The sequence below is a fragment of the Uloborus diversus genome, unplaced genomic scaffold, assembly GCF_026930045.1.
Source record: "Uloborus diversus isolate 005 unplaced genomic scaffold, Udiv.v.3.1 scaffold_575, whole genome shotgun sequence".
Classification (NCBI taxonomy): Eukaryota; Metazoa; Arthropoda; class Arachnida; order Araneae; family Uloboridae; genus Uloborus; species Uloborus diversus.
Window position 1 is genome coordinate 87,539 of NW_026558764.1, and position 26,250 is coordinate 113,788.

The window sequence follows — 26,250 nt, forward strand, 5'->3', positions numbered from 1 at the left end:
TAGACGCTTTCTTAGCCTTTGAGCACAAAATGTGCTTTCTTAAACATGCCAAGATGAGTGAATAATTGTCATGAATATCACCATTCAGATCAGTTTTTGTTAATGAAGTAAGTGCTTGGTAAGCTAGAGATGCAACTAGGTATGACCATGAATTTCTTCTTTTTTTTGTACCTGTCTTGAGAAATAAAGACTCAAAATCAATGGATGAGGATGATTCGAAAGAAGTCAAATCACTAAGTTTTAAGACTATATTTTCAATTATATTTGAATCATTGCCAAGGTGAAGTGTATTTAATAGAGGAATTAATGATTCAATAGCAGACGTATACGCTGGTAAAATGTCTCCAATTTCTTTCCATTCTGACGTTATTTTATTTTCAACAGGAATTTCTGGTACACAAAAACAGTTTATGCAAAGAGACAACAAATTTGGGTGATAAACAGAATATGCTGCACTGCCAGGCACTTTCAATAAATTGAAATAAAACTTTGTACATTTCAGGCCTAGCTCCTTATCTTCGATAGAAGAATCAGGCTTTGAAGCTTTATAGCACAGCAAGTATACCAAGCCCAAAACTTGCCGTATGTTGATATTCATTTCTTCCAATACATTCCATAATGTGAACTCTTCACAACCAGAAATATCATTTGAATTTGTCTCTCCATCAAGAAATTTGCACCAAGCGTCACATACATTTGCCACATCATCCAGACAAGAAGCTGCATCCCGAATAAATAATACATTTGCACTTATGCTATTCTCATCAGCATCCGTATATTCACCTTCTGTCACTTCGTCTATCCAATCCTCACTTAATTCACTGAAATTAATAGCGTCGAAATGCTGAGCGGTAATCGATCGTATGTCGACCATAATGTAGATTTACAACAAAAACAAAAAGAGTTTTAGATATCTACATACTCGTTCGAAACTTGAGCCCGAAAAGAGGTTTTGTCTTGAAAAACATTTTGGCGGGAAAAAAAATATACAAAACTTACAACGTTCAAATGAAAACTTTTCTCACCATGCAGAAGAAAAACTAGTTTCGTTTGAAAAAGACGTCAAGGAAGCATTTAAGTATAAAATTCAAAAAATAAATTTCAGAAATATAAAGTAAATACAAAAAAACAAATTTAAATTTCGGATTCGGCAGTGTTGCCAAAGTCAAACATGCATAAAAAGAAAGATGTTGCACTTTTTGAAAGAACTATTTCTGAATGTTTGAAGTATCCCATTTTACGAAAGAGCTGTTATCTCAGGAAACACTAATAAATTTTTCTGCCAAAAAGTGCCTCCATTTGAACTCATGGAGCTTCTGTAGCTTAATGATTTGAACTGTCATATTGGTTTTAACTGCAAACCGTCAGATTTCTTATATCTTTGGACTTTCTAGCAAAACACGTCACTTGCTGTAAAGCTGGCGCTTGCCTACGTGTTGAAAATATAAAATATTAAACTAATAATCTTCTCAGAGATTTCAAGATGGTTAACAGCCAACGAATGCGAATTGCGAACGAAAAGGCTAGTAAAAATGTCACCCAGCGTGGAAATGTGCCAAAAACATCGGTATTTATTCATTATTTACTTTGATTTCAAAAACATACGTTTCATGTTTACATGCAAACAATACTTCATTGCAGTTTTATTTGATTCTGTTTACGAAATTACTGCGAGATCTCCTCATTTTATATCATAGTTGCGGTATACAAATCATATTTAGTACCCGAAAATTTCTTTTTCACTACTTAACCTTGATTTGTTATAGTTTCTCTGGTTTAGGAATTTTGTTTTACGTTAACATCAGGGGAAGATTAGTTAAAATGGAATTCTTGGCGAAGTTTCCAACTGTTAGTTTCTTTTTTATTTTTATTTTTTTTTAATCACAGAGACTGAGAGCTAATAGGATTAAAGCGATTGTAGTTCCCAAAATTTGACGATCCCGATTAACCTCCAATTTTCGTAATATTCCCAAAGTAAGCAGAATAATACAAAGAAAAACTAAAAAACGTGCTAACAATAAATTGTGATTTAATACCATGTGCTTTAAGATACTGATTTTTTCATTCATAATTTAAGATTTTGAATAAACACCATTGAAATGTACTCTTATATCAGATAAGCAATTATGTTAAGTATTTAAGAAACAAGGCTCATTGTTGAGAGTATTCAAACTTTATTCATCAGGATAATCTTTGCCCGAATTCTCTACTGGGTCACAAAAGTATTGAAAAACTTATAGAGAAATTTCAGTGCATCTAAACAAATGTAAATTGCTCGGGAACTCTGGAAATGTCTGGGGACAGTGCTAGCAGAGAAGGAAAATAAGAACAAATAAAAAAGGAAAAAATAAATGAGATGTAATCAGTCCCGTCATTTCAAAATTTATCCGGGGGAGAGGTGGGCAAGGGGTTGTATTCAATGCATCTTCTAGGAGAGGGGGGGGGGACAAAATATATACAAAAATGCCTCGTAAAATTTTGAATACACAAGCAGCCACTAAATGACCAATCAAAAGAGTACCAGTATGGGAAGTATTTCCTTTTGGGAAGCACCTTTTGAGAAGAAGTACCTATGGCTCCTCGAATTCCGATATTGAGGAGCTGGTTTACGACATTAACTAAATTAAATTTTCAACAAGAAAATGTTATATCTAATGTGAATTTCGAAAGTTTTGAACAATGACTTCACTTCTAAATTTTTATCATTTATCTGTATATATAAAATAGCTTGTCCTCAGGGCCGGATTTAGGGGAGGGCAGGTGGGGCTACTGCCCTAGGGCCTCCACAACAAAGGGGCCCCACAATAAAATTTTTACAAAATATCTTAACTTTCACGAGTCGAAAATATCGGATATATACATATATCAAATTATTCGGATATATATCAATGTATTGGATATTTTCGAAAATATGATGATCTTTTCAAACGTTGATTAGGGGCCTCCACTCCTTCATTGCCCCGGGGCCTCCACACTTCCAAATCCGGCCCTGCTTGTCCTGACAGACAATCAGCGCACAACCAAAACTACTGAGGCTAGAAAGCAGAAATTTGGAACATAGGTTAGTTTCATAACATAAGCGCATGCTAAGAAAAGATTTTTGGAAATTTCAATTTTAAGGGGGTTAAACGGGATGGGGAACGTTCCACACTCATATGCAAAATTCTCAAGAACAGGCTCGAGTTCAGGGTCGAATCAGGTATTAAAAAACTCGAAATTCAAAGGGGTTACGAATATTTCAGCCTCTCTCCGTAGGATGCTAATTAATGGAGAGATTAATTAAAAACTCAATTTTACGACCACTTAAACATACGTCTATGCCAAGAAATGGTCCGATTTTAGTTTTTGTACTGTTAGAAAGCTTGAAAAAAATAAACATTTCAAAAATATTTGCAAGGACTAGAGCTGCGGACATCCAAAAATGACTACAAAAAAGGTTATAAGCATTTAAAGTAAAAATTAATTTATTTCAAAAAGAAATTTCTTCCTCCATGTTTTGCGCGAGATTAATTTTAGCTTGAAGAAAAAATGAACAATATTATTTATCACCATATCTTGCTTGAGTATCAAGAAGTAAAATTTCTTGTAATTGATTTTTAACGCATTGGGGCTTTGTCTGTATCGGGGCATTTAAAATAAATTCCCTTTTGATTAGTTTTCGCAAGTCGATGTTTTCATGTGTGATTTAATGGATGTCTTCAAAAAAAACCCGACTCTTTCTGGTTTTGTCAGACTTATAATAAGAGTAGGCCGAGCTTTCTCATTCTTGCTGATGAAGAAAATTGGTTCAAACATGTATCATGTGACTGGTGTGGGGGATTGGCGAATACTTTGACGGCATGGTTGCTAGATGGCGGCATTAAAATAGTTTGGCACTCGACATTTATTTTAAGATGGAATCGACATTCATTAGTTTCTTTTTTCTTTCCCTGGTGCAGAGATTGAACTGTTTTTCTTTTAGTTATGAATTATTTTGACATTAGTAATTAGTTTTAGATAATAGTTTTCAGTAACTTTTATTTCATCTGGAACTGATCGTTTTAAGTGTAATGTTATGTGTTGACTTCAAGTATTCGGCGCAAACAAGTTGAAACAAGTTGCTGTGTATATTTTGCTGAAACATTCTGACTATACTACATTTCTTGCAATAGTGAAAGAAATTAGAGGATACTACGTTTCTAATGAATGCAGAAGGAATTTAGAATTTCAAAAAGTTGCTGTCTATGGAAGTTGTCCGCTGTAAGCTATACTAGATAGTAGCCAATTTAGAAATCTGCCACTGTGGTAAACTAAACACTGAATTATTTTCTCAGTTTACATTCTTAAATCAATATGATAGAAATAAGTTGACTTCTCAAAACGAGTTTGGTGTTTCAAACTGTCTAAGTAGCGTCAAAGCATTATTAAACGGGTGTCACCACAAACTAAGAGGAATCAAATTTGACAATCCTGAAAATTTTAAAATTTCATCATTGAAATAAGAGTTATTTAAAGATAGTATGTGTACCAGGGCCCAATACAGGCTGATTTTGCTACCGTTTTTCGGTACCTTCACAAAAAGCTTGTTTTGAAATCGGTACTTTCACAAAAATCAAGTAATAAAATCAGGATCTTCACGAAAACATTGAAAATTTCACTAAAATTCACATTTAAAAATTTAGAATTTGTTTCTCTGTTTAGAACAAAATTTACTCATAAAATAAAATTCTAAGCAGGTTTATATGAACAATCGCTTAAATAGTAACCTTTTTGTAGTATTTTAACTAATTTTTAGTTGTTTCTCGCCTAAGTGTATTTATTCAATATTATCGCAATCTTTTAACATCTGTTTTGGGGAACCGTTTTTCTCAAAATTTCCTATATTGTACACATTACATAGCCCAATAAGCTGAAATTGTGATGGTATTTTTCGCACTGCTTAGGTTTTTAGCCCCCCCCCCCTTCCCAAAAAACGAAACCTGTTAAAAATAATACTAAATGACATTTACACTTTTGGAACTAAAATTTCACTTATTCTACTTCTTTTTTACAAAACTTAAGATGCCTCTAAAAATTCACAAAATGCTGATAAAAAAAAACTTTTACAAAAATAAAATGATGCAATACTTTTACAAAAATAGGTAGCGAGAAAAAAATCCTGGATTGGCCCCTGTGTACATAAAAGAGAACTAAAAATCAAGATTGTTTTCATTTTAAAATTGGGATCTTTCAAATTAACGGAAAAAAAATTGTCGCCGACATTAAGACTAACTTGCTAACACTTAAAAACCTTTTTAAAATGCATATGACTTCTCTGAGGATAAAAAAATACTTCCAGAAGCTAGCAAAATAGTGTATAAAATGTATTCCTATGAGTTTCACTGATATAACTTAGTATTTAATAGAAATATTTATGAACTTCATATCGAAATACAGTTCGGAAAAGAATAATTGCAAGAAATGAAATAAAATGTAATAATGTTACTGCATACTTGTTAAATGTTACAGGTAATTCTTTTACATATTTTTCTATGCAAGGAAATGGGCAGCAGCAGTGAAGCATTTTTCTTGCACTTGGGTGTTATGAATAAGAAAATTAACTTAGTGCTTGGCAAACATGATTTCTTTAGATGTGGAAGACCGTCGTCTGCTACGATCAACGTTCGCCGTTGCCAGGATACCCACTAGTCACATGGTTTGGTTTGCGAGCAGCAAAAGGGTTGCCATAGCTCGGTCTACTCTTATTATTAGTCTATGGGTTTTGTTAATGTTATTTTTAAGGGTGACTGGTATGTTTTGTTTTAATGGCGATATTGAGGAATATTTCTCTTATTTCAAAGGGTGTTTTTAATGCTCCTAGACCCATTCTGATAAATATTTACGAAACTATTCTAAACGAGGAGGATTTTAAAGAGTTGTCTCTCTTTCAAAGCTGTTACCTTTATTATATCGGAGACATGTTTTTTTTTTCATTATATTGCCGTGCAAAGCACAGATGTGGTATCTGCACATATTATCAAAATTGAGTTATTGTCACCAGGTGGTCGTTAGTAATTTAATTTACCTAAATCTCAAGTTTTTTGGCGATTTGTAAACGCAAAATATTAAAAAAAGCTTTAAGAAAAAAGTTGTAACTACAAATTTGCTTAGTTTGCTGAGGCAATTTGAACGTAAGTGACAAATACTAAGCCTTTAATGTGGTATCTGTGCAGTTACCACTTTTTTCCTTAGTAATTTGTGGATACGACTTTTATACCTTAGTAAAGCAGCAAATTTAATAATGTAGCAGTTTATTGTAACACAGAATATTAAAATTAGTTTATCGTTGAATAGTTGATGCAGGTTGATAATAAAAACTAATACAACTTTGCATAATTGTTAAAGTAAATATTCAGCTTTTTCTATTTAAATGGTTATTTAAAATGCGAATTCTAAAGATGAAATGCATGTAAAATATTCACTAATTCTTTCATGCAAAAAAAAAACTCATTTCATTCTACGGCCAGTAACATTTTTATTTAAGTATCGTCTGCTGCCAAAATTATCTTCATGCTCGGTAAAAATGAATCTAGAAAATAAAACATTATTAAAAAAACACATTCTTTGAATATAAAAAACAGAAAATTGTTATGGATTACAGTTTTAACTGTTTGGAGTTTTGAAAATGGTATCTTTCAGAAGATAGATTCTGTTAGATTTGTATTACCAAATAAAGCGAAACAGCTAAGTCCAAAGAAAGCAGGTGTTTTCAGTATTATTTAATGATACATTGAGCACGTTTTTCTAAGCTACTTTTGTCGTATCTGTGCAGATACCCCTAAAAATGCCTAGTAATTGTCACTTACGGTGCAAATAGGTTAATATATGGAAAGGTTTTGAAAAGAAAATTAGTCGTAACTACATTTATTAATTTTAAATTAAGATTTTTACAAAAATACTCTCTTACAGTTTTTAGATAAGTTATTTACGAAACAACTACCGCAAGTTGAGCATTTAATTAAGTCACAAATCAAAGAAACGAGTTGTAAAACTTTTAATCATCAATTTCTCATTTTGCGCTCTACTGCAGATACCACATCTGTGCTTAGCAGGGCAGTATAGGTACTTTACAGCACATTATTAATCTTGGCGAGTGTATTTGCTTAGCTTATTGTTTGCATGATTGATAAAACCTATGTAGAAACTATTTATTTGGCAAAATCATGCATTATTTTATGATTGTACTTTTTTTTTTGGAACCAAAAAAAAAAAAAAAAAAAAAAAAAAATAATAATAAAAGATCTTAGAATATAAAAGAAAATATAGATCTTAGAAAATATCTAAGAAACAAAACTAATAAAATGAAAAGTAATTTTCCAAATAACCAAGCCATTTAAAGTAAAAACGTCTGCCAAATGAGAAACCCCAGTAATTCGCCAAATAAACTTTAAATGATCCATTAACATGTAAAATTATTTTCTAAATGAATATATCGAGTTATAAATAAATGCAAACGTTCCATTAAAATAGAAATTAGAAAAGACGGAACCAACATGACGACGATGTAAGACTATTTTTTGAATTTTCTTTCATTTTAATGGGTACGGGATACAGAATTTCCTTTTTGTCCTAGATATAGTGTGTTTTTTAATTACGTTGTTTTTCTGCAGGGTAGTTTTCGTTTCAACATTTTCGCTAAAAATATTGGATCGCTAATTGGGGTGGGTTAGTGTAGCGCAGTTGTTTCGCGAGTTTGGCAATAAACAATAGAGTTGCGGGATTATTTTACAATCTAAAAGATATTATAACTGTTGGTGAAATTTTAATAACTGAAATTAAATTTTTCGCAGGGCATCGCTGTGTGGGTACTGCTAGACTATATATATAAAAGGATGTTGGTAAATTTGTTCCCTAAGATCTCAGAAACTACCCGGCAGATTTGGCTTAAACTTTCACCGTTTGTTCTTTTTGGTACTGGGGAGGTTTGTAGACCAGTTCGAAAAAAATCCGATTGATAGTTCCTTTTTTATTCTAATTTGTCCAAATTTTTGCATAACCCAATATGACGGTGAAAAAATACGTGCACATATTAAAATTATGTGTCTATCTAAAGCGCTTTTTTTTCTGCTGAAGATGGCATCTGTTAGAAAGCTCTAAGTTGTATGAAAAAAGAGTTATGAGCTTTTTTGTTCCATGTTCGAAGGCTTTCCTCAATCCAATTCATTATTTAGTGCATCATCTCAACTCCCAGTTCATAGTTAGAATTGTTGAATGTTTTTGTGTTTCGTCTGCCTGTTTGAGGCTTTTCTCAAGTCAAATCTTAAAGTAAAGTTTTTTCCAGAAGATTGGCTAATAATAACTAGATTTGGTTGATTATTTTCCATTTAAACGGAACTTTAGCGTAATTAATGGTTTTTTTTATTATTTGTGCTTATTGGATTTTTTAATCATTATCCAATCTAACAGCAGAAACCTCGCCAAAATTTATGCAGAAAGATTTCAGTAGCGGATGCATTTAGCAGTTTTTTCAACCGTCAAGGTTTTTGAAGTCAGACTACGTAATAATGTTTGTCACCTTTCACCATGTAAACAAAATATCGTCAGTCAAAGAATTTTTTTACTGTAAAATAATCCAGCAACTAAATTAGGCAAATCCATAAACAGCACAAAAACTTCCATTATTGTGACTTTGCACAAATTCAAACCATCGCCAAATTTTACTACTTATTTTGGAAACATTTTGGATGAAATTGTTTAGCGCCATTTTATGGTGCTCAAAAGTATATTAGCATATGGATAAGAGATCTTAGCAATATCTCTTTCACAAAAATTAGTAACATACCGTTTTACAAAGTAAGGAAGGGGAGCATTATCCAAGGTATCCCAAAACGATTCCCACAAATTCGGTAACATTTTTAATCGCACCAAAAACCCACAATAATTGAAATTTTCCAAAATAACTAAAGCAAGTTTAAGGGGAACATGGGCGTGCAGCTACATTATTTTAAACAGTTCGTTCTTCAATAGACATACAGAGAAGGTAAGACTCCATTAAAAAAAAATAAGTATTAACTGATAAATCTTTTTAAGCATGTGAAGTTTAATTTCATATTTCGGAAATTCTTCAAATTTGTATATGCTTTCACGTTTTCGTTTCTAAATGAATACTATTTTGCTCTTTTTACTTACTGCTACTTTAGTTTTATGAGTAAGGAAGAAGCTAGATTTTAAATCAGGTCAAAAAGTTTGTTTTAAGTTCTTTCACTTAAAGCAGAGGACAAATACAAGTAACGATTGTTTCTCATAATTATTGCTAACCCAGGCAATGCCGAGTATTTTTGCTAGTCTATTATAAAATAGAAGAACTGGTGTAAATGAGTCGTTCTACAAATGCAAAAATAGTAGAGGTATAAAAATTTCAAAAAAATAAATTTTTATTATTAAAATATGAAAGTCATCTGCACCTGGTTTATTAATAAAAATAAGCATCTGAAGTCATTAGATACACTGCATCAACATTTAGTTTTGCTATTCATACTTTAAAAATGTTCAGTTTTTTTCTTTTTTGTATTGCAGAATTTTTGATGCAATAATCAATATTTTCATACGTTTTTAATCACAAATTGTGATGGGATACCACTTATTTCCTAAGCTTATCAATTAAAGTTGAATAAATATCCTTGTAAATAAAATAAAATGTAACAACATTATACAGTACAAAAATTGCAGATTACTGCCTACACATGTTTTGGGATTACAAGGAACCTCTATTTCATTGCAAAATTAAGTGAGCTTATACATGAAAAGATAGTTTGTAAGTTTACTTACTTTGCATTGAAAGTAATGAGCTATTAAATGTCGTTAAATCTTGTTTTGACGTACCAATTGTAGGGATAAGTGTAGCACATTGAGTTATTGATTGTAGTAGATGTTTGATAGTCTGCAAAAATTTTATGCATTTGTTGTAACGCCGAGAACTATTCATCTAGAATGCCAACTGTAGTAATTTTGTCTAATAAATATTTCCCTTCAATCATTGTCATGTGTCCTTCGAGATTTTTTACTGCTGCTAAATACTTCCTTCTGATTGTTACAATTAAGTTCCAGTCAAAAATTTTGTTTTTTGCACTAAAACTTGAAAAAATTCAAGATGTCCCCCCTCCCTCCCTCCACATATAACCAAAGGTGGTCTGAACTTTCGTTTTTAGGCTTCAATACCAAAAAAAATTTCTGTTGAAGCATCACCGAAAATTACCGAAGGAGTACTCAAATCTCTCCTGTCACTAACATTACCAAAGATGTTCCAAAACCTGCGTTTTAAAGCTAACTTCAAAGTTTTTTGGAGGGATATCTCTGCTGCCCCCATGTGTCTCACCTAAATCATTCAAAATTGTCTTAAATTTAGGTTTTATGGCTTAAATTTGGAAAATTTTCCGAGCTTCCGAAAACTCCTCCCACTAACATCATTGAAAGTCTACCAATATTATGTTTCTGGAGCTTCCATTGGGAAAGATTTTCCTTCCCCTTAACGTTAGCAAAGGTGGTCTTACAATCATATTCTAGAGATTTAAGTTTCAAAAAAAATCCCGGGGATTGACATTGAATCTCTCTTTTCCCTGACATTGCCTAAGATCATTTAAAACTGTTTTAGCAACTATGATTTCTTAAAAATTTGGGGGGAAAAAATTTCCGACCCCCCCCCTTCCCGTAGCGTAATAGGTGATAGGCAACAATTGCATTTTAAAAGATGCAATTTCAAAAAAGGACTGGGGGAGCACGCTTGAACCTCTTTAGATACCAAAAGTTGTTTAAAAATCATTTTTAAAATTACAAATTAAGAAAATTTGCGGGATCATGGTCAGGCCCTGTGGAATCTCTCTTCCCCTTAGAATCACCAAAAATGTTCTAAAATTGCGATTTAAGAGCTGTAATTAAAAAATATTTCGTTGGGGAGCTCCCGAACCGCCCTTTTGTTAACATAATTCCTAGATATAACAATTGCGGTTTTACAATTACCCTCATACCTCTTCTCCCTCTAACATTACCCAAGATCGTCAAAGATGCATTTTCAAGACTACAATCCTTAAACATTCTGGGGCAGAAGCCCCTGTATTGAAAGACATTTGATATAAAAAAGAGGCCTTCAATTTCCTACACCTCCTATTTATATTTTGATTTCGGAATAGCCCTGAGAGCCAGATCATGCCACGGCAGCCAGGGTTTGATTTTTACCGGGAAAAACTGGTTTTTACCAGAACATGGGAAAAACTAGGTATTTATCAGTAAACCTAGGAAATACTATTAGCCCTTATTTATTTTCTGGAAGGCTGTGCTTTATTATGTTTACTAACAAGCATCTATCTACATATGTTATAGTTAATCATTTATTATTTTGTAAAAATATTAATTAGCAAATAACTATTAGACCATTAGAAAAATAATAATATGGCAGCTATCTATGAGTTTCAGGCCTAGATTTTTTCTTTTAATAAGGAGAAAGAGAGAGAGGGACAAGTTTTGTGCGATTAAAAACTTAAACTGATAATTCCATTAAATTTTCGAAATTTGTCTGTAGATTTTAATTTAATGTTAAAATAATTCATTTGTGCTGCGTCTGTTATAGCAATGTAGATTAAAGTCTTACTGGACACACATCACACACTAAATTTTAATTTTTTAGACTGTTAAGAGGATACAATGCTGTAGATTGAAAATTTCATCTTTTGCCTTTTGTTTAACTACCTATGTTAGCTTAAAATAGACAAATTCATGTTTGTTTTGTTAAAAAAATTGAGCTTAGTCAGAAGATATTTTTTTCTCTCCAAGATGGTAAAAACCATGGAGAAAACAGGTTTTTCCAAAGGCAGTACGAACCACGATAAAATTGGTAAACACCACAGATGGTAAAAATCGAGCCAACCCTGACAGCAGCAACTTCTGACTTTAACCACTGATCCTAAAAGAGGGTTTAACCTTTTGACAGGAACAAAGACAGTCTAAAATAAGGTTTTTAGGCTATTGATCTTGGAAAATTTTCGGATCAGAGTTCCTAATCCCTGCTATTCTCCCTAATATCACTAAAAGTAACTTAAAATTGCATTTTCAGAATTTTGATTTCGAAAATTTACGGGAGGACAAAAGCTGCTTACCTGCCCCTTATGCCATTGTACCAAATAATCGAAAACCATATTTCTTGAACTTCAATTGCAAACAACTTTCCTCTTCATTGCATGAGGAACCTCTTATCTACCATTACCAAAGAGAACTTTAGAATGTGTTTTAAGAAAGGAAAGCTACTAAATTTCCATCTCCTTCCTATAAACTTGCCCAAAGAAAATTTGTAATAGCGTTTTTAAAGTCTCATAGTCAAAAATTTGAGAGCCTTCCGAACCTCTCCCAGCGTCATCAATCATAGACCTTATAACTTCCAAAAATTATGAAATACGTTTTACACTCTTTACGGTAACATAAAAGGTAATAAGTGTTGTCAACAGGGGGATCAATGGAACTCAATTGAATAACAACCCTTACTCAATGGGATAAAATTATACAGATAGATTGAGCGATGCTGTTAAGAAAAGGTATCTCTTCCCCTAGTTCATGAGTTAGGGTCACTTTTTAAAAATGTAGGCATAGTCTTACCTCCAATTTTACATTTCTCCGCTTGGTATGTCTTTTATCACTAGTCCAACAGAATTCGTGTAATCCGGGTTCCACTGTTCATATACTTTATGAATAACACGTCAATGTTAGCCGTAATCTTTAAATTGTTAATTGTTTAAGTATATAGTTGAAACAATACTTCCTGTTTCATTGTTTTCTTCAGCATCATCTCCCCCTTCCCCGCCATTAAAATGCTGGTCTGTATCTGCCCCTGGACTAAATCTTACAACTCAAGGATTCTGAAATTCAAAGTATAAAATTTTTAGTAAAGTAGCTACATGACACACTCAAAAGCTTTATTTAACAATGTCTGTATCTTACATAGAAATATGGATTTATACAGCATAAGACTTATTTAGAATGCAAAATAGTATTTATATTATCTTCATTGACATCTGAGTGTATATCATTCTTTTATTTTAGAAAGCACAAGATGAAAAGTATGCAGTTGGGCCCTGGCTTTTAGGCTTATTTATATTTGTGGTGTGTGGGTCTGGTAAGTTTTTAAGATTAGTATGAGATTATTTTACAATGTTGAGAGAGAATTTTTGTTGTACCATACATGGTCCGCATTCTGGCTAAAGTCTTCAAGTTCTCACAAAGAATTTGATGAACCAGTGATTAAGACTTCAGTTAGTTTTAAAACAATATTTGCTATTTTTCATTACCATTTAAAAGTTTAAATTGACAATGTCTTTTCTAAAATCTTTAAGATGATAGGTATCTTTTATTAAATGTTCCAGTTTTTTAAATCTCAATTAAACCAACTGGCAACAGCTTGCAATTTTATCAAGTGCAATATTTTTTCTTCAAAATTCCCTTCCCATTTTATATGAGCGATGCTTCAATGAGATGCATCGGACTTTTTGAAAGCTCACTTTTGCGTACCAAACAATAGCAGCTAAATGGGAAGTGACTTTGTAGTTTTCAGCAATGTGTACGGAATTCGAAAAAAAAAAAAGAAAAATGTTGCTGAATCAGTTATGCAGCAACAACTATTATAATAACATAAACAAAAAATATTACTAATTGCAAAAACACATTTGAAATACATAATTAACCGAAACTGGTGTCGAAAATAGACCATCTTCAAATATCGTCCTTTTTAGAAACAAATACGAGGATTTTATACTTTATTGACAAATGAATTCTGTTTTTTGTACATTTGCAACAAAATAGTTGCAATAACAAAAAAAAAAAGGGATCTCTCTTTCAAAGCATTTAAAAACTTCTCATTCAATAGAAGTCAGTCCAAGATTCAAAAGCAAATTACTACTTTGTCTTTTTCCCCCAAGTACCAAACTGTCGGCTTGGATTGGCACCGTAAAACGCATTTCCTTGGCAGTCGCTCGATACAAGCTAGGGTGACGTGGGTTGTCATGGCAACAACCGTTCATTACTGTTTCTGCATGGATTATGACTTGTTGAATTCTCATGGTTTACTGTTTGCCAGATGGGAGAAATGTGCACAGGGAATCTTGGTCGAACTTGCACAGGTTTTACTAGTTTTGAAGATAGAAAATATTTACCAAATTCATATTTTGTGTCCTTAATGAGCGTAAAAATAACAAGTTATTATTTTTTAAATTTCTCTGCAGGAGCGCCCAAGCATTGCTTGGTTTGCTTAGGCGGACCACACGTCACTAGAATTCAGTACAGGATTGGTAGGATAGTGCTATTTGTTAGTCATGAAATAAAACAGAAAATATTAACGGTATTAAAATAACCGAGACCGGTTCAACGTGCCCAATCTCCCCCTACTATCAGAAAGAACATCTGAATTTTTCTGCAGCAATAAAGTTCATCTAAGCAACAATAATGAAACAAAATAGAAAATAAAATAGAAATATTCTATTTCATATTTTTCTGCAGCTATTTTTTAAATCTGTTGTTTGCCAAATTTATCTTTTATTTAATCTTCATATCATTTTCTTACAATGTATTGGAAACAAAATAATTTTCATAGTTTTGTTTTTAGAACTTTTCTTAAGAATCTGAATTTTTAGAACCAGTTCTGAAACTTTCTAAAAAATCCTATATTTCATACCTAATATAGAGTTGGTTTCCATAAAATATTTTTATGTACATTTTGTATTAACTTATGCAACCCAAGCACCGAACTGTAATAGTTCATTTTCAACAATAACTACAATGCATATTTATAGTTTGAAATTTGCTTTCATTTTTAGCGGTGTTCCAGCTCATACAAAGCATCAGGTTTGGATGAGGAGATAATGCTGGGCCAAATTTCTATTCCATGAAGAGAATGGACCAGTAATCTTTATACAAATATTTACATACATATATATATATTTTCAACCAGTTTCAATAAAATATTGTTTTCCGAATTTGAACCTTATTTTAATGACACTAAAATTCTTTTGTATGGAACGTTCAATTTTGTCGTCATAACTATTCCTGTGATTATTTCACTGTTAATTGTAATTATCTGATAGACAAATGTTTTTATGGTATTTTTTGTTAATAAAATGTTAAAAGTGACTTATCAGAAAGCGAATCACATCAAAATTTATATTCTTTCGAAACCTTTTATAATCTTTTCTTGCAATAATATGTATAGCCAGTCATATTAATCAGACCACTCCCTACTTTTGAAGTCTACATTAAATAACCAATTACAAAAGGCATGTGCCATCTGCAAATTTGGTAAATACATAAAGTATGCTGTAGGAATTCAGAACGCATTTCAGTTCTTGCAGTCATGCAAAGAACGGTTGTTATCTTTCAGTTTTGTCTTTTACTCTATGACAGGGGTTCCCAGCCCTGTGCCTGCAGATTGTCTTACGTGTGTGTCTGTCGCAGTATGACGACCAATAAAAAAAAGCCTATGAACTATTTTCTACATGTTCAATTAAAATGTTTTTCTTTGAAAAAACGAGTGAATTCATGACTGAATGAATAAATAAACATGGGTTTAAGAATTTATTAATAAAAGAATCAATCAATGACTATGTAAATAGATTTATAACAGAGTGAATGGATAAATGAAATCTGATCCTGTTTGCACTTGTCAAGTAGATATGTGAAACAACTGTTTTATTTTTGCTGTACAAAAGCAGAAATGGCATCCAAAGCTAAAAGAAAGCAAAATCTGACATATCTCTCCCTTTCATGCAAATCTTAGTCAATTTAATTTCTATATGGTTTTGATACTTCTATCGTATCATCGCTGATCTTCAGAATGTTTACTTCTTAATGGGCAGCCCAATAAGAAGGGTTATTAACCCTGATATACGTTGGGCTACCTTTACATTGATGGTGCAAATTAATTTCATGGAAATGACACCTGCCCTTGACAAATGGATAATTATGTTCACAAGGAAAATTCATATGGTTTTGAAGCAAAATAAAAAGAGGGGAGGGAGGAACCAATTTTTGGAGGGAAAGAAACCCGAACTTTTAGAGATTTGTGACAAAAACTTAAAATTTTACCCAAAACGGTGACTGCTAAGGAGCGGTAGGAGCATGAAATAAATAAGTGCAAAATATGGGGAGATACTTACTTTCAGAAAATCACTGTAGAAAATTGTTATAAATAAAATAATGAAGACTTGTGAATATCATATACAACTTAAAAACAATTATTGTAACACTTAACAGGCATAAACACATTACTCATTGAATAACAATCTTCCTCCACCAGATGATCCAAGAAGTGAACTTGACTGTAACAAAGCTATTAATGTAAGCCTAAACTACAAAATAATGTATTTGAAACTGAAACAACTCATTACAGATTTAAATGTAGCTAAAAAAAAGTTTTATTGCAAACATGGTAAAAGTAAGAAAGAGGAATTAAAACATTCACAAAAGCCTTTCAAATCAATAGTTTTATTAGTTTTTTTTACAATGAGTATCTAAAAGGATAATTTTAACATCTGAAATAATTAAAAAAAACTATACAGCTATCTATTTAAAACTGAATTAAATATTTATTATACAAGGTATAATCAACAAATATAAATGTAACATTATTAAAGTTTCATTTATTTTTGAGGGAAAATGAAGTTTTAAATCACAGAAAGAAATGACTACTTAAGAGGAGTTATTTCCCAAGTTATATTTCAAAGCAAAACAATCATAAGTAACTAAACTTAAACATTCATATGTCTGATATTAGTTTTTTTTTTGTGTTGCAATATGTATTTTAAAAATTTTATTTACATTTAATGTTTAATTTATTTAAACAAGTCATATTGACTTTGGGGGGAAAAAAAGAAAAACTTTTTGTAACATTTTACATGAGTCAATACTTTTCTTAAAATAAAATAACATACAAAATAAAATACAAGATAAAACGTTTTAATTTCACAGTATATAAACCATTACAAGTAAATGTAGACATAAAAGCATTGTTTAAAAAAAAAGTTGTAACAGTGACTTGGAAAATTTCCCCTAAAAGTTTTTAATTACATAACAGAAGGGAGTCATTCCATGTCAAGTGACCTAGGAGTCCCCACTCGACCGTCTCCGATTTGGATGAAATTTAATAGAGGTGTAGAGATGTCTTGGAAACTAGCCTATACCAATTTTCAGCTTCCTAGTTCCAAATCCTGAGGATCTAGGATTCCTGAAAAATGAGATCCAAAATGGCGGATCAGCTTTCTGTGTCAACTTGCCAAGTTCAGATAAAGTTTGCAGAAATTTTTATCATGCTGGAAGCCTGAAATTTTAGGCACCTAAAGTACAATTGGCCGTTAATAAATTCAAGTATTTTTTTGAATTTGAGCTTGTTAGATTTTGTGCAGCATGTGCGTAAACTTGTGAAAAAGCACAATATGGAAAATTTTTCCTGGATTTTAGGTTGTCATAAAACCTGAACAAAAAGAATTCAAATGCTCGAGCTTTGTGATTCTATTGTAAAAATACTTGTTTTTAATGGGTTACAGTTACAGTGCTTAAATATTTATTTTCTAAAAGATATTGTCCTCCAAAGTGACTCTCAAAACCGTTCAAGTGAAAAATAGCCTATTTTCAAAGCGCTTTAGCTCAAGTTAGTCACCTCGCATCTTTTTTTCATTAAAACCATTAGAAAGAACAGATCTTTTCCTTTCAAAATAAGTTTTTTTTCCGATGGTATTCTTTCATTTAAGGATGAAAAATTGAGCTCGAATGTCTCTCTAAACGAACTGCCTTATTTAAGAGCAGGTTGTGGAAAATGTTATTACACTGGAAGCCTGAAATTTTAGAGGCTTAAAGTACTTTTGGTTGTTAACATGTTTTAGTATTTTTATGAATTTGAGTTCATTAACTTTCGTGTAGCACCCATGCAAAGTCGCAAGACAAACGCAGTGGAGAAACTTTTCCCGGATTTTAGAATGTCATAAATTCCGAGCAAAAGTGATTCAAAAGCTCTTACTTTGTGATTATATCGTCAATATACATTTTTTAAGTGGCTTTAACTGGAGAGGGTAAATATTGATTTTCTAACAAATATTGGCAGATAAAGTGACTGTCAAAATCGTTCACATGAAAAATAGCCTATTTTTAAGGCGCTGTAGCTCAAGTTTGTCACCTTGCATCTTCTTTTCGTTGGTACCATTAGAACATATTTTTTCCCCATAAATAAGTTTTTCTTTCCGATGGTGTTCTTTCAGATAAGCGTAAAATAAAAAGCTTATAATACTGTTTGTCCGTATGAGTATTTTTACAATAGAATCACAAAACACGAGCTTTTGAATTATTTTTGTTCAGATTTTATGACAACCTAAAATCCAGGAAAAATTCTCCATATTGTGCTTTTTCACAAGTTTACGTGCATGCTACACAAAATCTAACGAGCTTAAATTCACAAAAATACTTGAATATATTAACGGCTAATTGTACTTTAGGTGCCTAAAATTTCAGGCTTCCCGCGTAATAAAATTTTCTGCAAACTTTGTCTCAACTTGGCAAATTGACACTGAAAGCTGATCCACCCTTTTGGATCACATTTTTCGGAGATCCCAGATCCTCAGGATTTTGAGATAGGAAGCTGAAGATTTGCATAGGTTAGTTTCAAAAACATCTCTACACCTCCATAAAGTGTCATCCAAATCCAAGATGGTCGAGTGGGGACGATTTGAAAAATTAGGTCAAGTTGACGTGGAATGACTCAAGGGGGAAAAAATGGCAAAACTATAAATCATGCTGACTGATATTTAAATAACATTTTATATATGTTTATTTACAATATAATACACTATGCAGAGCTGCTAAAAGCAGATTTCAATGTAATGCAATGTGTCTCAACAGCATCATGATTTTATATTAAATAGGTAAATTAAAATTTGAAACATTTTTTTCAGTCCATGTAGTTCTTAATGGAATTAAATTGTTCTCATATAAAATCATGTTTGAAGTGTCAGTATAAATAGCAAAATGCTTGCCCCCCCCCCCCCCCCATCGACACAACTCTATAATTTACATAAAAAGGCTAAGGTCTACAAATTAGAAGCAACAGGATTAAATGTTTAATATCGGGGCCGATGCATTGCGAACTGCATTTCACTTATGATGTGTAGATTGCAATTACTTGTTGATAACTTTTTTGTTGCAATATACTACTTGTAATGAAGATATGTCATTACAGCCATTTTTTTCATTTTACTTTAAGATAAAAAAATAAAATGTTGCAGTAGCATTATTTAAATATAAAATGATATAGGAAAAATAGTTTTCTATATTGTAAAAAATTAAAATTGAAAAAATTGGCTAGATATTTTCAGTTCAAGGAAAAAACCAGAAGTTCATTACCAATTGCATCAACTTTATTTTTCAGGATGTCATAGAAGGCTATATTCTTTAGTTAACAATGCTTTATTTTAAGCAACCGATCTTCATGGATTGATTCGGGTGAAAACTACATGTTGCCATTTCAGGTCCATAGTTCATGAGCAAAAAGGAAATATGCGTGTAATGTCAAAAAGAAAAAATACATATGCTTCCTTCTTCACATGGTTGAATCGATGCCAAATGCATGTAGTACATGAAGATTCAAGAAAACTTCCATATGCTTCTTAATTTACAAAGTTCAAAGTGAGCATATGAAAAAATTTTAAAGGATAACTTGTATCCCCATGATCATAAAAAGTTTATAACATTACAAATACCTAAGAATTTCTTCATTCCAGTTCTCATGCTACATAAGTATAAATTTTCCTAAAAGAAAATTAAAATTTTAAAATATATTTTGTAATAAAATAAAATTTCAGAGAATCATAATTATATACTAGTTAAGTTACATTTGATAAGCATATACAATAAATATATCACAGGAACATTGAAATTTAAAAAAATACTGTTTTTTCTTTAAAACAGTTAAAATTCATTCAAAATAACTTTTATTCAGGCATAACTAATCTAAAAAATAGTATCGTGAAATACTATTAATATGAAATATCTGTTTCAACCAAGAACATTTTCAGTCCCATTTTATTTTTCATTCCATTGCAGAAATTCCATTATAACAAAATTCTTGTTGCAAACAAACAAAGATTTCAGTCCATTGAAGTTCGTTGTAACGGGATTTCACTGCATATGATTTTGGTATGCATTTTGATGTTATTTACTTTTGGATGCCAAACTGTTAGTCAAAATATATACACCAAACTATATAGGAGATAACTGCCATGTGCAGATAAAGGGCAGTAATGGCAAATTTTTCATTTTTTTGCATTTTTGTCATCTATTGTATGTTATCTTTATTGTACAAGCCTTTCAAAATAAGTATTCTTTCATTTAAGGATAAAAAATTGAGCTTGAAATTCTGTCTATCGTAATGAACTGCCATGTTTAAGAGCAGGTTGTGGAAAATGTTATTACACTGGAAGCCTGAAATTTTAGAGGCTTAAAGTACTTTTGGTTGTTAAGATGTTTTAATATTTTTATGAATTTGAGTTCATTAACTTTCGTGTAGCACCCCATGCAAAGTCGCAAGACAAACGCAGTGGAGAAACTTTTCCCAGATTTTAGAATGTCATAAATTCCGAGCAAAAGTGATTCAAAAGCTCTTACTTTGTGATTATATCGTCAATATACATTTTTTTAAGTGGCTATAACTGCATAGGGTAAATATTGATTTTCTAACAAATATTGGCATCCAAAGTGACTGTCAAAATGGTTCACATGAAAAAATAGCCTATTTTTAAGGCGCTGTAGCTCAAGTTTGTCACCTTGCATCTTCTTTTCGTTGGTACCATTCGAAAGAACATATTTTTTTCCTATAAAAAGTTTTTCTTTCCGATGGTGTTCTTTCAGATAAATGTAAAAAAAAAAGAGCTTATAATACTGTTTGTCTGTACGAGTATTTTTACAATTGAATCACAAAACACGAGCTTTGGAATTATTTTTGTTCAGATTTTATGACAACTTAAAATCCAGGAAAAAGTTTCTATATCGCGCTTTTTCACAAGTTTACGCACATGCTACACAAAATCTAATGAGCTCAAATTCACAAAAATACTTGAATATATTAACGGCTAATTGTACTTTAGGTGCAAATTTGCAGTACAAACGGCTAATTGTACTGAAAATTTTCATTTTTTGGCATTTTTGTCATCTATTGTATGTTATCTTTATTGTACAAGCTCGCTTATTTGGTTTCCGCTGAAAAAAAAAGCAAGAAAAAAGTCTAATTCCAACATCTTCCTATTGTTAGTATTGAACCCACCACACATTTCTGCAGATACTTCCGTTTACCTGCACAAGGCAGATAACTTCTCCGGAGCGACCACTCTCCATTCCTCAACAAAGTGATCGTTAATGGAGGATGGTCGCTCTAAAGCCGTTGTTTTTGAAAATGCAAAAAACAATAACAGAAATAGTGTATGTACCATTTACTGTATGTAAAGAACATTATGATGAAAATATAATTATATAGAGAAACTAAAATCTTTCTTGTATACTGCTTACATCACTTTTCCATTTAGGAACTGATTTGCTTAAAAGGTGAGAAGAGAGATGTCTGCTTTGAATGTTTTGTGTTTCTGAAACAACTTTTGTTTCTAGTTCAGTGTTAGTCTCAAATATTAATTATTTATGCTGTTACCGTTGATGTGATCTGAGTATAACATCAGCCTATCTATTTATCACATGTTTAAAAGAACTAAAAATAGATTCTAATTGCTGAAGTGACGAAGAAATTCCCTACTGCTATTCGTTAGCAACATTTGAATTCCACGAACAACCTTTTGAAAAATTATTTATCCTTATCAACCTTTAACAATGACAGACGCCTGACCTGCCACAAGATTTGCTAGTGTCACCTTTGCTTCCCAAAGGTGAGAAAAACTACTCCTCCTTTTTGTAATTTTTTGAGGCTCTGAACAGAGGAGAACAAAATGAATCTATTTGAAACGCCTAGATCAAGTTTTTCGTTATTCTGGTTTATTTCCACTTTTGTAAGCAAGAGAAAGCAGATATGTGTGCCCAGACTAAAATGTTATATTGCTTTCTTTTTGGTATCTCTCTTCTGGTTTTCTCTTACAGAAAATTCCTTCCTTTTTTAGAGCTGATTTTTTCAATTTGCTGGACATTAGGATAGGTTTGGATGGTCTCCTCCAGAGGGAGGGGGGGGGGAGAGACATTGCTTTAACTTGACTTGCCCTCGTACAATGCCCTAACCTAACACGCAGTTGCCGCCCCCTCTCCCTCTTTATGTTTCATCTAACACATCACCAGGGGCACCAAGAGGAAAAGGGAAAATCCACAGGTTCAACTTATGGGAGCCCAGAAAAGATTGCCAAGAGGAGAGATATCTGGGTTTGGGACCAGCAGCAGCATTATGCTTGAAGCTATTGCATTTTAAGTATTATTGAGAAAAATCTCAGTTATAGCATAAAGATATAAGCTCGTACAAATTTGTCAGGTTTATAAAAGGTTTGATCAAAGAGCATTACTCAACTTTGAGCAACCCTAAACAGGGCCGGATTTAGGGGAGGGCAGGCGGGGCTACTGCCCCAGGGCCTCCACAACAAAGGGGTCCCCACAATAAAATGTGTACAAAATATCCTAACTTTTACGGGTCAAAAATATCGGATTTATATATGTGTATCAAAATATTCGGATATGTATCAAAGTATCGGGTATTTTCAAAAATATGATGATCTTTTCGAACCCTGATTAGGGGCCTCCACTCCTTCGTTGCCCCCGGGGGCCTCCACACTTCCAAATCCGGCTCTGACCCTACAAGTAATCCTTTGCCCACGTAATTGATTTATCTTGCCAAAAGTATTTTTTTAGTTCCACTTTTGTCTTTCAACACTTTCAAAAGACTGATTTTCAGCAAATAGATGGGGGACGTTCACTACTACAATTAACAAGAAAATTTTTTATTTTACCAATTGATTGCCACCAAAATAGAATTAGCGCATGTTCTTTCTGAGGTCCACCAATGGACTAATTCTCTCCCCTGAATCCTTGCACTGTTTTGAGTTATAGCAGTTATGCTTAAAACAGGGTTGCCACGGAAGTTCAAGAATGAAATTCCCTGACATTTCCAGGTTTTCCAGGTGGTTTTGAAAAAAATTCCAGGTTATCGATCTCCACCTTCATTTTTCAATATTAATATATACATCTCAAATTTTGATAAAACTTACCTCATTTTCAAACTTTACAAACAATGGTTAAAAAATTTAATTTACTCAAGCTGGAATAATCAAAAATATGTACTAGGGTGGTTCAAATTTTTTTTTTCTCTCAGGTCGAGTCTAAGACACCCCTTATCTTTTTTAAACTTACTAATAGTATTGTTCTGTAAAAGTTTTAGCTTCTTACTCAAATTTTAAGAGGTTGCTCAATGACCCCTTAATTTAACATTAGCCCTAGAATAGAAAAAGTCACAAATTTAGAAACATTTAATTTCCCCAGCTGTTTTTTTTTTTATGTAAGTAATTATTTTATTGCAATGAATATGCATATAACTCGTGTAAATTATAGTGTGTAACATTGTTTTTTCAGTTCAATGTATTTTTTTTAACCCCCTCCCCATATTTATGAAGTTTGGGGACGGGGTCGAGCACCGGCTTTCAGTTGGAATAGGAAGTTAAAATTCTTCCAGCATTTTACTATCCACAAGTCTAAAAACATTGAGTGGTGTCCTGTTTTCTAGGAGACCTTTTTTTTTAAAGTGTTTTTTTGAACTACCCTAATGTACTAACACAAGTGAAGCAAATAACTGTAATAAAGAATTAATGTAAATGTAGCATATCTAATTTTCAATAGCGAGGAGCCACTGCCTTACATCAAGTGAAAGAACTGCGAAATTAACAATTGTGACATCTGTATCACAAAAATAAAGTTAATTGCTAAAATAATCTGAACTAAAAAAATATGAAACCTAAACTTTTTCAATTATTGCCTTCCACCCCTCCAATCCATTGAATTTACAGAGCTTTTAGACTTTGGCCTGTAAAAAAAAATCAAGCATCTTTTAGCTTCACATATTTTCTACTGTTTGTTGCTCATAAAACAGGGGTGCTCCCCCCTTCCAAGTTCAATGGCACAACCCCCCCCCCCCCCAATATTTCTGAACGCCTTAGCACTTTATTTTTAACCCTCATTTTTTATTTTTTTTAACCTATTTATTTTTAATTATTATTGTTTTGAAAGAAAAGTGTGCTCGCTCCTCCGCAATAAAATACACACACACAGATGAAAATAATAAAGTAAAATAATATGAGTAAATAATTTGAATAAAAATAAAGTAAAAATAAATAATTAAAAATTCCCCCCCTCCCCCCAAAAAATTGATGGCGCAACTTGCGCCATAATCACTTTTTTGGGCCACCCTGTCATAAAGTTAAATTTTGAGCAATGATCAGAAACTTCTCTGATGTGCAGATTTTTTTTTAATCGGATTTCTTTTATTTTGAAAAAAAGAAGGGCATTGAAAGTCTTTAAAGATCACTACTAAAATACTAAAAGATTAGCCATACTTCTGTAAAAAAAGAAACTTTCTAAGTTTAAAAATTGTCTAATGAACTAAATTTACAGAACAAAATTGTTTAGAAGAATACGATTTCATTAATCAATTAAAAAAAATAATATAAAATATGAAAGGATTATTGCAGCTCATTAAGAACTTCAGTCGCAGACAAAACAATGTGCTGTGTATCATAACAACTTCAGAACTGCTGACGTAAAACAAGAAGCATTTAAACAGAGCCCGCTCAAACATGGAAGAAAAGAACCTTCTGAGCATGTCCGCTGCCCACTGCTATGGAGCACACGCCAATGGCAGAGAGTTGATAAAAAGAACTGCAGGGGGAAGAAGAAAGAGGGGAATGACAAAACGAAGAATGGGAATATCGGCGAAAAAAAACAAGGTTGAAAGTTTTTTTTTTGGACGTCATAGGACCGCAGGGGGCCGCGCTAAGAACGATCAAGATGATCAAGATCGATCGGAAAAATGCAATTTTTCATTTTCCCCTGACATTTCCCTGATTTTCGGCCATTTTCATTTTCCCTGACAATTCCAGGTTTTCCCGGTGCGTGGCAACCCTGTTAAAAAGAAAAAGAAGTTCTATCACTCCACCCCTTGGAGTAATGAATTGGTGAGAAACACTGATTACCACTAATTCAGATGGAGTACATATATGGGCCATATTTTGTTCTATTCCACATAGTATGTTTTGCTCTAGAGTGGCAAGAGGATTTAAAAAAAAAAAAAAAAAAACATTTCCAAACATAGGCACAGACATTTTCCAAATTTGGTCAAAATGGATTTAGCTATCTCTTAAAATGTATAAACCCATTGAAATTTGAAATAATTAAATATCAGTTTACCTGTCTTCTGCTGTTCTCCGCAAGATATTCTCGTTCTATTAAACCTTCTATTCTTTTCTTAATAATAATAGGACTTGGGTAAAACCTGGACTTCAATTGTTCTGTTACCTAAGTTAAAAAAGGTGAAAAATCACTATTGAAGCAAACCCACATTCTTACATACAAAACTAAAATTTAAGAAGAAACAAAAGTAAAATGGATTTTTAACTTCAATTATAAACCTATGGTTATTGTAGTAAATATTTTCTACATTTTATGCACATTAATTATGATAAGAGAGATGATTAATGATATTTTAAACAGAATTCTTTGATGGTTCATTCAGATATTTATAAAAGATGATCACATTTAACAAAATTAAACAGAACTTACTTCAGCCACCAAAATGCTATGCGCCATCCGTTTTCGAGCTTTCATTATCCTCACTATTGCTGCTTCAATCGTACAAAATTAAGGAAAATTATTGAAATGTATAAACCAAGTTTGAAAAAAGAAATTTTTATTTGCTACAAAGTAAAGAGTACATAGAATTATTAAGAGTATATTTATTTAAAATATAATCTTTTGAAATAAAAATGTACATAATAGAAATCAGATAATGCAATTTTTGCTTCAATTAGTCTAACTTGGGATAGAAGTGAAGATTTGGTAGAAATAAAAAGAAATTTTGACATGAAAAAAAAAGGAAATTTATTAAGAAAAAAAAATCTCAAAGGAATAATGATTTTGCTTAGGGGATATGCATCTGCATAATGGCATATTTAAAATAAAACTAAAAAGATCTGTTCGAAGCACAAATACTGGGTGGTCAAAACGAGGCACAGGGGCCATATTTTAGGAAAA

The 26,250-nt window shown here is 32.2% G+C and overlaps 1 protein-coding gene across 1 annotated transcript; it reads left to right on the forward strand.

Annotated features, from left to right (window-relative positions):
- Window positions 1-1,371: 1,371 nt before the first annotated feature.
- On the forward strand, window positions 1,372-14,969 carry LOC129233641 (stress-associated endoplasmic reticulum protein 2-like). Its single transcript, XM_054867615.1, has 3 exons — window positions 1,372-1,567; window positions 13,045-13,117; window positions 14,811-14,969. Exons 1-3 carry the CDS (start codon window positions 1,484-1,486, stop codon window positions 14,846-14,848), a joined length of 195 nt encoding a protein of 64 aa, XP_054723590.1. The 5' UTR covers window positions 1,372-1,483; the 3' UTR covers window positions 14,849-14,969.
- Window positions 14,970-26,250: the final 11,281 nt, after the last annotated feature.

Excerpts from the sequence above, each read along its gene's own strand:
- LOC129233641 (XM_054867615.1), top strand. The coding sequence starts at position 1,484 with ATGGTTAACAGCCAACGAATGCGAATTGCGAACGAAAAGGCTAGTAAA. Across the intron at positions 1,568-13,044 it reads GAAATGTGCCAAAAACATCG|AAAGCACAAGATGAAAAGTA; the intron begins GTATTTATTCAT and ends CTTTTATTTTAG. Across the intron at positions 13,118-14,810 it reads ATTTGTGGTGTGTGGGTCTG|CGGTGTTCCAGCTCATACAA; the intron begins GTAAGTTTTTAA and ends TTTCATTTTTAG.